The following is a 14363-nucleotide window of genomic DNA, read 5'->3' as shown; positions in this document are numbered from 1 at the left end:
ATGTGTTACCTTGTTTCTGTTGTGTCGTGTGAATGACCCTTTGTTTGTTGTGGATTGTGGTGGCACATGAGAGAAATAAATAAATAAATAAATAAATAAATAAAAAATAATAAGTTGATTGACTGATATCCCAGAAAATATAACCTTTAAATGTGGCCGGTGCTTATAATGTCTAGATTTTGCCCGTTTGCTTTGGAGTAATCTGTCTGCCACTTCCTCCTCGACCTGATCCCAGGATGAGCTGCAAGCTGTCTGGTTGATCCCCAGAGGGATCCACTCGCCTCCTCTACTGTACTTCACTGGAGTCCACAACTGTCCTCCTGAATCCTCTCACTCCACTACATGAATTAAGGAAACTAACTTTTTGTTAGCCCGGATTTTTTGACTAAATCAAGAAAATGTTTCAGGAAGAAATATAGATTTTAATATTTTATTTTTGGTGTATTAATAATGGAGGGAGGGGGAGGGTAAAGGGTTAGCTGTTTTTTCTCTTGTTATTTATATTTTTTGGTAATTTTTTTGCTTTAAACTGTAAAGTGCTTTGAGTTACCTAAGTATTCTTTATAAATAAAGTTTGATTGATTGCTCTGCTCCATTCTGATGCATCCACTTGCAGACAACTCCACTGGTGCTGCCACAAATTATTATTTAATAGTCGACAAATCACCTACTCATGCGCAAACTGAATGTAAAGCACACATCTTAACCATCATTGGCTTTAAACTAACTAAAAATTAGATATATAGCATTACCTGTGATAAAGCTTGTGTGAATGCTGTAAGCTGAATTTGTCCGCTGAACATGATGGTGCTGATAGCTGAAAATGCTAAAATGATTAAGCTAATAGTTAAAAACTCTAAAGCTGATAGCTGAAAATGTTGAAGCTGACAGTCAGCTAAAATATTAATTGAAGGCAACATTAGCCTAAAAATAAATTAAAAAAGCCTAAGTTAGCCAAAACAGCTAGCATGTAGCTGAAATATTAGCTAAACGCCAAATCAGCCTAAAAAACTGAAAAAATAAAAAAATAAATTAGCCAAAATAGCTAACATGTGGCTAAGGTATTCACCAAACTCCAAATTAGCCTAAAAAATGAAAAAGCCTAAGTTAGCAAAACAGCTAGCATGTAGCTGAAATATTAGCTAAATGCCAAATTAGCCTAAAAAACTGAAAAAATAAAAAAATAAATTACAAAAATAGCTAACATGTGGCTAAGGTATTCACCAAACTCCAAATTAGCCTAAAAAATGAAAAAGCCTAAGTTAGCCAAAACAGCTAGCATGTAGCTGAAATATTAGCTAAATGCCAAATTAGCCTAAAAAACTGAAAAAATAAAAAACTAAATTAGCCAAAATAGCTAACATGTGGCTAAGGTATTCACCAAACTCCAAATTAGCCTAAAAAATGAAAAAAGCCAAAGTTAGCCAAAACAGCTAGCATGTAGCTGAAATATTAGCTAAATGCCAAATTAGCCTAAAAAACTGAAAAAATAAAAAAATAAATTACAAAAATAGCTAACATGTGGCTAAGGTATTCACCAAACTCCAAATTAGCCTAAAAAATGAAAAAGCCTAAGTTAGCCAAAACAGCTAGCATGCAGCTAAAGTATTATCTAAACTCTAAAATAGCCTACAAAACTTAAAAAAACATCCTAAATTAGCCAAAATAGCTAGCATGTAGCTGAAATATTAGCTAAACGCCAAATCAGCCTAAAAACTGAAAAAAAAAAAAAAAAAAAATTAGCCAAAATAGCTAACATGTGGCTGAGGTATTCACCAAACTCCAAATTAGCCTAAAAAATGAAAAAAGCCTAAGTTAGCCAAAACAGCTAGCATGCAGCTGAAATATTATCTAAACTCTAAAATAGCCTACAAAAACTGAAAAAAACATCCTAAATTAGCCAAAATAGCTAGCATGTAGCTGAAATATTAGATGCCAACCTCCAAACTAGCCTAAAAACCTTAATAAATGCCAAAATAGTCCAAAAAGCTAGCATAATGCCACTATAACTTTCAACTTTACTACACTCTGACTCCATATAATATAAAGTAATGACTAATCCACTATTAAATTAGTCGTCAAATGTTTTAATAGAAGTAGTAAGGGCAGGTTTTCTCTACAACAGTCCTGCCCGCAAATCAGAGATGAATTTCTAATGACCTACTGCTGCTATACAGAAACTATGTCTCAGAAAATGACAGAACGGAACAATCATAGTTTAAAGATCAATGGGAACGCTTTTAAAATAGATTAGGGGATAATCGAGGTGGGGCTGTAAAAACGTGGATCCCTTTGCTTATAATTATTAGTACCAAAGACAAAACTGTCTATTCCTTTAAATTTACTTTCAGTTTTTTTTTAATCCAGAGAAGCTGCAGTATCATCTCTGGAACAGTATTTTGTGTAATTCACTGGGTTTCAGTTGACATTATTTTGTGACAAAACTGCGTTAACACGACTTTAAAATGCCAGCTTGACCTTTATTAGCCTGAGTGGAACTGAAGTTGTCCACTGAGGAAAGTTTCAGCATCCATGCTTCTATGTCTAATCAGTGATCACACATTGTGTTTTACCATTTAAAACCAGTCTAACAAGCCAATTATGTATAAATAATATGTTCAAAAAGACTTTAATGAAGCAAATAAAGCAAAACAGACCCTTAAACCTGCTTGTTCCTTTCATCTCAAGCTCAAAGACAAACTCACCGACTGTGGCGTAGTCCACCTCATTATTTCTCCCTGACAGTATTCACACATTCATTAGTTACCAAACAGAAAGCCATTAACATGCTAAGAAAGCCGGCAAGAGGGAGAGCTGCTAAGACTTGACCCCTCTAGAGGAAGCAGATATTTTTGGATTTCAAAAGGCAAAACCAAACACTAAGCAAAATATCAGCCTCTCCATCAAACACGTCTGTATTTCTTTAGAATTTAATTTCATTAGAGAAAAATAAGTTTGTACTCTTTTTTGGTCTAAAATTTATGAACACACAACTCATGTATTTAGCAACCTACTCCAATGAAAGTGGTGTTCCGGGTTCTTTTTTCTCAACATTTTTCTGATGAAGGAGAACATATAAAGAAAATTAATATTAAAGCTACATTTCTGGATATTTCTTCATTCAAACTGTTGTGAATCAGGAGCAGGCAATAAATGCAGTTTGAAGAAAAGCTTATTTGTTACATAGAAAATACACTGGGTGGACCACAAGCTCCCTACTCCTCATGGGGGAAGGGAAGTGGGGGTGGACTTGCACCATAGCAACTGTCCCATCTAAAACTTAAAGGCAAATTTCTAATGAACTGCTGCTTTTGCAAAAACTATGCCCTAGAAAACACTTTTTTTGGCTAATACAGCTTAATCATCATTTAAAGACCAATGGGAACACTTTAAAAAAGATAAAAAGATGATCAGAGTGGGTCTTTACATACATTTATCTATAAATGTCACATTTTGATACACTGAATGTCAGGAACTGTCAGAGTTTTTCCCTTGTTCAGTTTCTGTTTGTTTGTTGCCTCTTCATCTAACTTTGACGTTTTCGCCGTTTTCTGCTCGTGCAGCACATCTTGACTTACAGCTGTTTTGATCCACTTAAAGTTTTCTGTATTTTCTGTTTGGGCATCTGTGCTATAACAGTCATGTCCCAAGTGAAGCTTAAATTAAATCTCAATCATATAGGGGTTGTTTGAAGTAAAAACTGCACAAGTTTGCAGATTCAATAGTCTTTATGTGTTTTTTTTTTTTTTTTACTTTTTATTAACTGAAAAACTTATTAAGATATAAATCTAAGCAGCAAGTATTCAGTCACTGCATTAAAAGCTGTGATTAAATAAGTGTTCTTTTTTAATGATTTAAAAATAAAATTAAAAATACTTCCTTTTTTTAATAATGTGCCCTTTGACAAATATCTTAAGATGTTTTGGAATGATCTGCATTTGCTACCCTTGAGCACATTTGGATATTCTTAGTTTATTAATAAATATTAGTTTAAAACAAAAGGGAAACGTGTTTGCTTTAGTGGCACAAAATATCTAGTTCAATAATGTAATAGATTACAATTAAGCTAATTTTGAACTCATTTTGACAGATCTTGCTTCCTCCAGCTGCTCTACTGTCAGACCGTCCCTGTGAGACTGGAAAAGAGTGTCAGTCCCACAGGAGGACATGTCGCTATAGCCCATGTATGCATACGTTTGAAAGGAAATGATTGATCGGACTTAATGTTTGACTGAAAGCATTTAAAGTGTGAATGGAACAGAAGTTTTAAATGTCACGGCAGAGAAACGCTGGAATACAAATGAGAGGACACCTGCTTGCATCCATCTGTCATTTCCACTCGGTCACATGACATTCCCCTCTCCTCCGAGTCTTGATCTTCCTGTCTGAAATTGTGTTCAGACTATTTCTGGACATCTCCACATCAGACCTGTCAATCAGTGCATCATCAGACCTCCCCTATAGTCCCAAACAGACGTTTTTCTGCATTTAACATCAGGCCGGGGTGATGGATCGACACAGAACATCATATCTAAGACAAGGATAGATCTGTCTTCCCTGTTACAGACATCTGAATAAAGCATATTAGTAATATATTAGTAAAATAAGTTGAAAATTTTGAGCTTAATTCTCTTTATGTCCTCCATCTTCCGAAAAATGCCACTAGAAAATGCAAAAAATACCACAATTTTCATCAGAGTAGGTCTTTAATTTCCAGTTTTATTCTAAAAACGTATTTTTTTATGTCCTTATTTTTAACTTCCTCTGATTTACGTCCAGGTCGTGCTGCCGCAGCTCCTCCCTGCCTCATCAACATTCCTCATCTCTTCCTTTTGCATAAACAGGCAAACAATTAATCTGCCACATCATTCTTCCATCACGCCAGACTTTTTCTTTTCTCCCTTCACCTGTATTCACACTAAATAAAGTGTTAAGATAGAAAAGGACAACTACAAATCAAGAATGCTCAATAATGTCCTTGTAGTGCCAGAAATAACAAAAATAAAGAGTAAAATGAATCAACTCTATGGATCTTAATACTCCTGTAGGCAGAAACCTTCAAAGATACACCTAAAAACACTCAGTGGAAGGACAATATGGCTCAAATTCTCATGCAGAAGGAGTGCTGATACAGTAGGCAAGGCTGTAGCCCGTCCTTGAAGTCACTTCCGTACAAAAAAAGTGGAGCCATGCGTGACTGAGCTTGGCTGAGGATAAATGAAAAGATTGAAGACACAGACGCTCACTTGAGTTCTAAAACCCAACCTTGTTTCTTCTCTAAGCAGGTCAATGTTTGTACTGAGCGTCTGAGTGTTGGATCAATTTGTCTTTAATATTGAGCATTAAGGGAACGGTTTGATTAAAATTCTACAAGGCATCTACATCCTGAGCCCTTTTGTGGATGCTGGAACTAATGAATGCAAAACTTTGGCAATACAAAATGTTCCACACACACTGATTTTGGGAGTTTTTAGCAACTAATTTCCTTACTAGCAAAGCTGTAATGAGACATTTGGGAAAAAAAAACAAAGACATTTAAGTCAATAGAGAGATCAGAGGAAGCAGAAGAGTGAAATGACATCATATGTGATGTGAAAGGAAAGCAGAACGGCCCGAGGGAAGTATCAATGAGGCTATCGATCTGTCAATCCAACCCCCCTCTGCCATGCTGTCAGTGTCTTTCCTATTCTATTTGCAAACCACCATGGATTTATTTGAATTCCATCAAGTTGCGTGAACAGGGTGGTTTATACAACACTGAGAGGGCAAAATGTGAGGTCTAAGTAGTCTGAAGATTGGCCTGATCCATCCTGATGACACAGAGGAAAACTAGTGATTAGGATTTTTTTATTCACACAATTTATTCAAAATTTTTAACTCCAAAAAATATTAATATTTTGTCAAAATAAATTTGAGAATGCATTCAAGTCTTTATTGTATAGTGTCCATGTGTTTAAAAAAAATCTAAATATCTTTTTATATTGTCAAAATATCTCAACAATCCAAAGAATAAATTCTAAGTTTAATATTTTTGTATTTGTGACTTTTTAATACCTTCCAATTTCTGAAAATTACATTGTTTTAATTTGCCACATTTATTTTGAAGGGCAAAAAAGGAACGTTGGTGGAACACACCGACTTCTGGAAATAATCCTTATGTTCAAGAACTGCACTTTGGCTTTGGAGGATGACAACATGCTACCAAAAAACTATTCATACCAAGCAGCAGTGGATGCAGTTTATTTTCTCCAGAAACAAAAGCTGTAAAGATTCTTTCTTTCTTTTGCTATCTTCAAGAAGAACGTCTTGAGGGAATTAATTCTAAAATAAGTCTAAATTTGTCATCAATCATTTCCTAAATAAGAAAATATTTGATTGGAAAGTAAAATGTTCTTTTAAGAAAATCTATGAATTTATGACATAAGTACATTAGCTGGGAAAGCCCCTTTATGGGTCATGCCATGCAAAATCAACTTTTTGATTTTTTAAGTGTATTATAAGGTTAATTCTTCACTATAAACAACCCTAGTATTTTGATCAATTCATGCATTTTCTTTCTCTAAAAACCTGCGCTCTGAGCACCAGCCCCTTCCAAGTCCCAACCCATCTGCTGCACTATTTAAACATGTAGTTGTAGAGTTAGATAAGTTAATTCTTCTTTAACAGTTCTGGTAAATCGCCTGTCCGTCCTGGGATAGGACTTCTCCCTCATGTGGGCATCCCTAAGGTTTCTTCTTTTTTTCCTGAATCAGGTTTTTTAGGAGTTTTTCCTTACCGGAAGGGTCTAAAGTTTAGTTTAGTAATTAGCCATTGTTTATATTTTATGACCAACTTTCTGCTTCTGTAAAATTACTTGACTAAAGCCTAATGAGGCAATTCAATTGTGATATTGGAGTATATAAATAAAACTGAACTGAATTGAACCCACAAAAACAAGCGGGTTTTCACGAGCTGATGTCACAAAGTGAGAACAGCCCTTAGTTTTCATGTAAATGCAAATATCCCATTTACAACCCACCTAAATTGGTTACCATAGAAACCTTCTTATAAGTTATCTAAATCACAAATTCCATGTAAACCCCATGCAGTGCATTTTGACCAACACAACAAAAACTTTTCCATCCAAAAAACTTCCCAGGTTCTTAGTCTGAGTGGTCCATTTATACTAAAGCAAAAACCACAAAAAAAAAGAAAAAATTCCCACATTTGTCCCTCGTAAGCTGTCATTCAAGAATATTAACTACTTGGTTTAGAAGGTGCTTTTTCACAAAATATTCAGAAACGGTATTAATCTGAGGTAAGCAGAAATATCAGCAAAATTATTTTAAACCTTTGTGAAAGATTTGCATATTTATTTAAAATCTGAGGGCAAAAGTTGATGACTAAAAAGGTCCAAACATCCATTTCTAAGAACAGATTATTCCTCCTGCTAAGCATTCACTGCTTAATTCTTGTCCACTTCATCAGCAGATTAGTACTTAGCCAACAGTCCATTAGCTTCAAGTCATTAAGATGAGTCTGCAAGACCGAGCATCCACAATAATGTTTTTTTATTAGCGAAAGATTTTTTTTGCCAATGAACCATGGTCCTTCAAATGGTATGAGGGCATCAAATCAGCACTATTTATTAAAACTCAAACCTGAAAGTGCTGCTTCAACTTCAGCTTTGTTTAAAATTCTAGGTGGAGTTGAGGTGAGATGTTTTATGAAAAGAAAACTGAATGTGTGAAAGGAGGTTAGATGGTTGGAGTCTGACTTTAGGCTGAAAACCTGCTGACTGCACTGTAAGGCCTGCTGCTGACTTCAGGCCTCTTCTAGTTTTTTTCCCCATCTGTTCACAAATAGAAGTCAACCATGAAGATGCACATGCAAACACAACACAAACAAAAAAGCAGCTGATTTTAGAGTACTTGTCAAGTTTTTCCCTTCAGAATAAAAGCATATCATAGAATTTTTAGCCAAATTCAACAAAAACATAAATGTATTTGCTCTTAAATGCAATCTGGAAAAGAACAAGCTTGAAGTTTATCAATTGGCTCACACAATTTATACATGAACCACTTCAATGTAGAAATTCTCAACAATTCAGCTATATATCTTTTAAGGAACCCTCTGCCAAAAAACAAGAAAAAAAGGTCTTCCATGCAACATGCTGAGGAAAAAAACTGCAAGAAAACCATTGTAACTTGTTTTCTCACATGAAAACAACACATTTCATTGTTCTCACTCAGTATGAACCCACTTTAGATTAGTTACCAACATTACTTTAATAGTTTGATCTAAATTTTCTTACAACAGCCATAAACATTTATTTTATTGTTTATTTTTAGCAGGCTAAAAGCATAAAAAGTAGAAAAATTCAATTCATATCATAGTTTGTGATTGCTGATCCGATTTATAGTCAATATTGGTTCATTTTTAACAGTCCGATCGGATTAACTGATCTAAAATTATCATCGTTATGTCAAAACTTCAACCAGTGTGACTCAGAGACAAATATCTGGATGTACTGAACAGTGCAGGTCAAGTTTTCAAGATTCCTTCTACTTTGCAAAAATAATCAAGTGTACATTAAATATGTGAACAAACAAACAAGTAAACAAGAATTAATGGCAAATCCATTCACATTTTAGTTTCATGAAGATATTTTTCCACATCAAAATAATACAAATACTGATATTATTAATTTATTGCATTTTGAAACAATTTCATAAAGGTATAGGTGGATTTGATTAACAGCTTGCCTCAGACAGATCGATTATTTGATCAAGTAGATATTTTTTTCAGTTCAGTTTACATAATGTACTTTATAACTGTCTGAGACTTTGCTTTAATATCAGGATATTTATAATTCATTTTCATTTTGCTGAGTACAAAGCTATTAGCGATTAAACTGTGCTGTGTCACTGTTGTAAAAGTATTTGAAATCATTTAATATCCATTCATGCAAAATAATCGTCAAGGAATCCACACATGGTAAACAATGCATTAGTCCAGGATTGAATTTCTAGAACAAGTTAAGATAATAGAGAACAGTAGGTGTGTTTTCATGCATTTAAAGTGGTAATAAATTACTTTTTCTATCATCTTTAAATTAAATTTCAATATTCAACTGTTATATTTTAAACTGTTTTGCAGGTAAAACATAGTTTACAAAGTAATAGTGATTATTTTATTATTTTACTATCCTTAAAAATAGCTTAATTGAAATGTAGAAGCACAAATATCAAAGTAAAAAATGTAAAAATATGTATGGTTTTAGATTTTTACAAGCCGTTTTAATATGTTTGGTTCAAATAAAGTTTTTACAAAATAAGAAAAAAAATCAAATACATTCTTATTACACTTCTTTGTCAAGCCAAAAAAAATAGAAATAAATATTAAATAATATTAAAATGTAGTTTTTAACATTTTCAGTTTATTTAGACTAATCCAGGTATATGTTTTGTCTGGTTGTGATTCACTGATTTAATTGTAAGTATATTTTTCCAACAAAATACACTTTATTTTAGCCTAAATATGTTCTGTTGAGGTTTTATTTTTAACCCTTTGTGGCATTTCAATTGTGATGAGTTGAAATCTGAACATGTAATCTCATCATACTTTATCCATAAGAGCAGAAAAACTCCTCCTTTCAGTAGGAAAGAAGCATTAAATATTGAGTCTAAAACTTCATGGGTTAACTGATCATAGATGGAACTGTGGTCTATGATCTCTGTGAGGACTGATAATACCCTGCCTGCTTCATGAATATTGATAACCGCTCAAGGCTAAAGAAGTCAAGACATTCATGAGTCACTGTTGGAATAAACGGTGAGGAAAAATTGTGGCAGTACCGATAAATCAAAACTAACTAATGGGCAGATGATTATAGGAGGCTGATTACTAAATAGTTCACAAAATACAAATTTCCTGCTAATTTAGCCAAATATCTTTTGTTCAAACCCACTCAGTTTGCATTTTTTTGGTCAGTTTTTAACAAGGCGTTAAAGTGTATTTTGTTATTACCTTGACAGGTGAAGCACTGAACGTGGAAGTGTGTGTTCTTGACCCGCACCACCTCCCCGCGACAGACCTCCCCGCAGCGGTCACACACGATGGGCGAATTCCCACAGCTGGACAGCGGGGAGCTGCTGTTGTTGTTCTCTCCATAGACTCCCGTCTGGTACTGGACTGGAGACAGGAGAGCACATCACTCCAGGTCAGTTTCACACCGAGGGGAATAATTCGGATTGGGCCTATCGGTGCAACAACAATTGCAAGCAATTTTGAAGTAAACCAGCCATACAGTTTTGAGCCAGACGTCAGCTCGGAGGATGAAAATGAAGACGTACATGGATCTAGTGCAGCTAGTGGGCTCGTTTTCCACGGATCAAAACCTAGAAGGATCCATATAGTCTTACTTTAGCCTTTAAGAAATTTGGAAAAATAAAAGATGGATAATTTCATTGCAGCTCTGGACAGCTAGTAACCAGTGTTGTGCAGGACAAGATAATATGTGCTTTTAACTCATAAAATATCAAAATTTTGACCAAAGTTTGCTTTACATTAAAAATCTGTGCATTCTGGAGGTAGACTTGAACAAACAAGACGTCTTCAGGTCAACAGGGATGTAAAAACCTACATAGTTTATCATCTATGTTCACCTAAGCACTCAATTTATACATTTAACTAATCTAAATTAAATAAATGCTAATTAAGTAATCCTTACTTTATTATTTTTTTTTATTGTATTCTATTCTTTTTTTGTTCCTTTTCCTCTCAACAGTCCTCAACAGTCTTACACTGCTGGGTTTTGTAATTTTAGTTTGGAGTTGGATCTTGGTAGTCTTAGTTTGCAGGCTTTGTTTATTTGTTTTCTTTAGGTAGTTTTGGTTTGGGGGAGCTGCTGACTCAGACGGTCGACATGGCTGGGTCAGCAGTGTACCTGATTTATTTTATATTTGGCCAAGGAGCCATCATGGAGAGATAACAGAGTATCATGTGGCCCAGGAGGTTTTTTGGTCCCTGATCTAGTGGATGCATCAGAATGGAACGAAACAGGGAGAGTGCGTCCTGACAATCGTACTTTTTATGTTACAAATACATTTTTTTTTCATCTGCTTCTAATTCACCACAATTTGAATAAAGACATACTCAGTTTTAAGCTTTTGTCTATGTATGTCCTCCATCAGGAGAAAAATGCCTAAAAAAACATTTTTTTTTCCGAGTGGATCTTCAAATTAATCATGTCAGATTTTTATTTTTTCATCCTTTTGTTCCATTTCCTCCTTTGAGGATTAAGATTGCTCCACTATTGCATCTCTGCACTTTATTTTGAATTAGTCAAATTAAAGTTAAAGCCACATCAGTCGTCACATTCTGTATTCAACTTACTCCCTTTCGAGGGGTCGGAGCTATGCCCAAGAACCATTAATGAAGCTATGATTTCTACCTTTCAGGGCAGACACTCTCCCACTAGGTCACTGAGTCTAGTTGAGGTAAAAACTAAATATTTATTGAATCTTTTGTCTTTTCTGAAACATCTTAACTGAAGAAGTTAAGTATGCAAACATTGCACCCACTCTACATGTCTTTTGTTAACATATTTTTTCATTGAGGACGGTGGATGGACACTAAACTGCAGCTCGTCCTTTATGCATATGTCACTAAAGCTTTGAGTAATCCTGATATCTACATGGCAGTAGAGACAGAAAAGGTCACTCTGGATCTCTTTGGGATTACACCTCTTTCATCCTCGCTTACAAAACTAGTCAAATCCCTCTTAGTGAAGCAAGTCTTTTCTTTATGCTGCCTGGAACAGACGTGCGATTCTTCCTCTGTGTCTGTCGTGGTCGGGAGGCACCGCCAAAGCTTGTGGATTGAACACATTTTGCTGAGTGGACTGTTGAGAATTTAGATCTCCACTGAGCTGCATTCAAAACAACGAGCAACAGTCCGAGCAATAAATCTACTGATGCATTCCGCTCCATTCAATTACATTACAGTTAATGCTTCTGCATCCTGGAGTATTATGCAATCGCAGAATACAAAAAATAAAACATGCTGGCAGGTTAAGCCGCCGACATCTGGAGGGAGATGCAGACGGAGGCCTGTAGGTGCATTTGCAGGAGGGGAAAAAAGTGGTGAAAGTGGGACACAAAATGTTGTAAATGCTGTGAGTTTGTGTGTGCGCGGCACTGAGGCTGGCACTGGTGCTTTTGCCAGATGGCAACACAAGGACTGAAAACCCAGACATCAAGGGAAAGGCACCACCTGCGAGTTGCTGAAGGAGGAATGTGTTATTTTTAATATTTTGCAGAGGTTTAATGGTTTAAATTGGCAAATGTTAATTCACTTTTTAGGCGCATGCATTAGATCTGCTTTAGTTTGCATTTTATGCTACTAAAAAGATGCAGATTTGTAACAATTTTTAGCTTTTTTTTGTCTGCTATTTGTTTCAATTTATTCAAATATTTCTTTTTTTGTAATTGGTTGCTTCCTTTTCAGGGTCGCCACAGTGAATTAGTGGTTTCTACCCCCTTTTTTCTCGCATCCAGCTCTGGCATCTTCTCTTTTATCACAGCTCTTATTTGCTCTTCATCTTTATCCAAACTGTGAATATCCCTCCTCTGCACATCCCCCCCAATCTGGTTTCTCTAAATTTGTCTCCAACTTATTCAACCCGAACTCTTCCTCACATTTTTGGTTCATCTTTGAAAGGAGTCCTCACTTGTGATGCTTCAAACTCTTGAGTTCTGTTTCCTGTTGGTTCTTTCAGATCACAGATTTCAGCTTTGATGAGAATATTTACTTGAAACTGCCTCTGAAATCTCACTTATTAAGGTCATCTTTAGCCAGAAAATGAAGTTATACTTTGAATTTGAAGGAAAATCCAAAAAAATGTCCTTCAGCCTTACTTTAAAGTATCACTCCAATCAACTTTTGACCAATTTTCAAAGCGTCCCCAGTGGTTTCTTAATTGTGAATATGCCAAAATCAAAATAAAAACCCTATGTTGTTTTCTAGGACATAGTTTCTGCAGAGTAGCAGGAGTTCATTAAAAATTTGCCTCTGAGTTGTGGACCGTACTGTCGTCACATCTGCTCAATTTTAACTTCTTTATATATATTCAACAAGATCAAGTTCAAAACACAATTTTTCAAATTTTAAGTGGCTCTAATGCCAGATGTGTCTTTAATTCTTTGACAGCATCACCCTGACCTACGACCTGAACAACCTGGATTAAAGCCAAGAAGCTTGTCTCCAGAGAAGCTGTCAGCCAAAAGGTGACTGCCGTCTTCTCTGTGAGGCGTTTGAATGGATGTGGTGGTTTAAGCCAGCACAAGAGAATCACCACTGGAACACTAATGAGGAAAAGATCTCCCAAAGCTGCAACTTTTCCAGAAACTGGTTATTTCAAAACAAATGTTAATTAAAATAAATCAATATCTGAGGCTCTGTTTTTTTTATTAATTGATCTGCTTTTATGTGTGATCACATTAGTCTAAAAGTCTCAAAGGACAACACTTATTCTCCTCCCACTATCTGCCTCCACGCTGCCAAACAACACTTTAATTTTTAAACAGCTAGTTAAGAACAAGACGTTTAAAAATGTCAGGATAAACAGGGGTGGACATACCATTAAGCAGTGGGCGGATGTCTGGGCCCCCAACACTATGGGCCCACGACCTGAGCACTTCAGAAAAAAGGAGTGTGTGTGTGTGTATATATATATATATATATATATATATATATATATTAGGGCTGTCAGATTTGTCGCGTTAAAAACGCATTAATCTGACACGTGCTTGACGCCGACAATTTTTTTGACGCATTAATCGCGGATTTTCCATAGACTGTATATAATGGGGGGACCTCATAGCTCGATAGGTCCATTATTTTTACAGTCAATGGGATTTTCTCACACGTGCTTTTCCATACCGCGCGCAGGCGTCCCTCATCATCCTCTCACCGGCTGCTCTCACTCGATCACAGGCGGGTCTCCAACCTCCGAGCTGCTAGCTGGAACCGACCCGGCGCTAGGACCTGGATAGCTCTTGCACTCTAACCCGGCTCCGGTTCGCGTCCAGTACCACGTCTGGTGGTACTGGCTCGCGTCCCGAGAGCTGCGGGCCCCCGACGTTCCGAACAGCAAGCGCACCGGGGGACGTTTTAAATGTTCTGGAGGTATTAGCGTAATCCAACCCCAGCATAGCCGTCTGTCTGCCGGCATATTCATCGTGAGCTCCGCTGGACACGTCGCCTTAATCGAGCTGCAGCCAGAGAACACGGCCGCAGTAACAGACTGTCAAACTATCCACAGAGTATCCCGCTTTTCTCAGTCTTTAAGGTTTTAAAAAACAAAAGTTCATTGGAAATGA

General features: G+C 36.1%; 1 protein-coding gene across 5 annotated transcripts in view; it reads right to left on the bottom strand.

Annotated features, from left to right (window-relative positions):
- LOC112142965 (actin-binding LIM protein 3) overlaps window positions 1-14363 on the bottom strand; it is a 46622-nt gene that overhangs the window by 31064 nt on the left and 1195 nt on the right. For all 5 annotated transcript variants that reach the window (XM_024266668.2, XM_024266672.2, XM_024266669.2 and 2 more), the window contains exon 2: window positions 10009-10173. In XM_024266668.2, the coding sequence (XP_024122436.1) occupies window positions 10009-10173 (165 nt within the window). The remainder of the gene's footprint in view (window positions 1-10008; window positions 10174-14363) is intronic.

This window comes from Oryzias melastigma, linkage group LG14 (assembly GCF_002922805.2).
Source record: "Oryzias melastigma strain HK-1 linkage group LG14, ASM292280v2, whole genome shotgun sequence".
NCBI classification, from domain to species: domain Eukaryota; kingdom Metazoa; phylum Chordata; class Actinopteri; order Beloniformes; family Adrianichthyidae; genus Oryzias; species Oryzias melastigma.
This window is presented reverse-complemented; position numbering and strand designations above follow the sequence as displayed.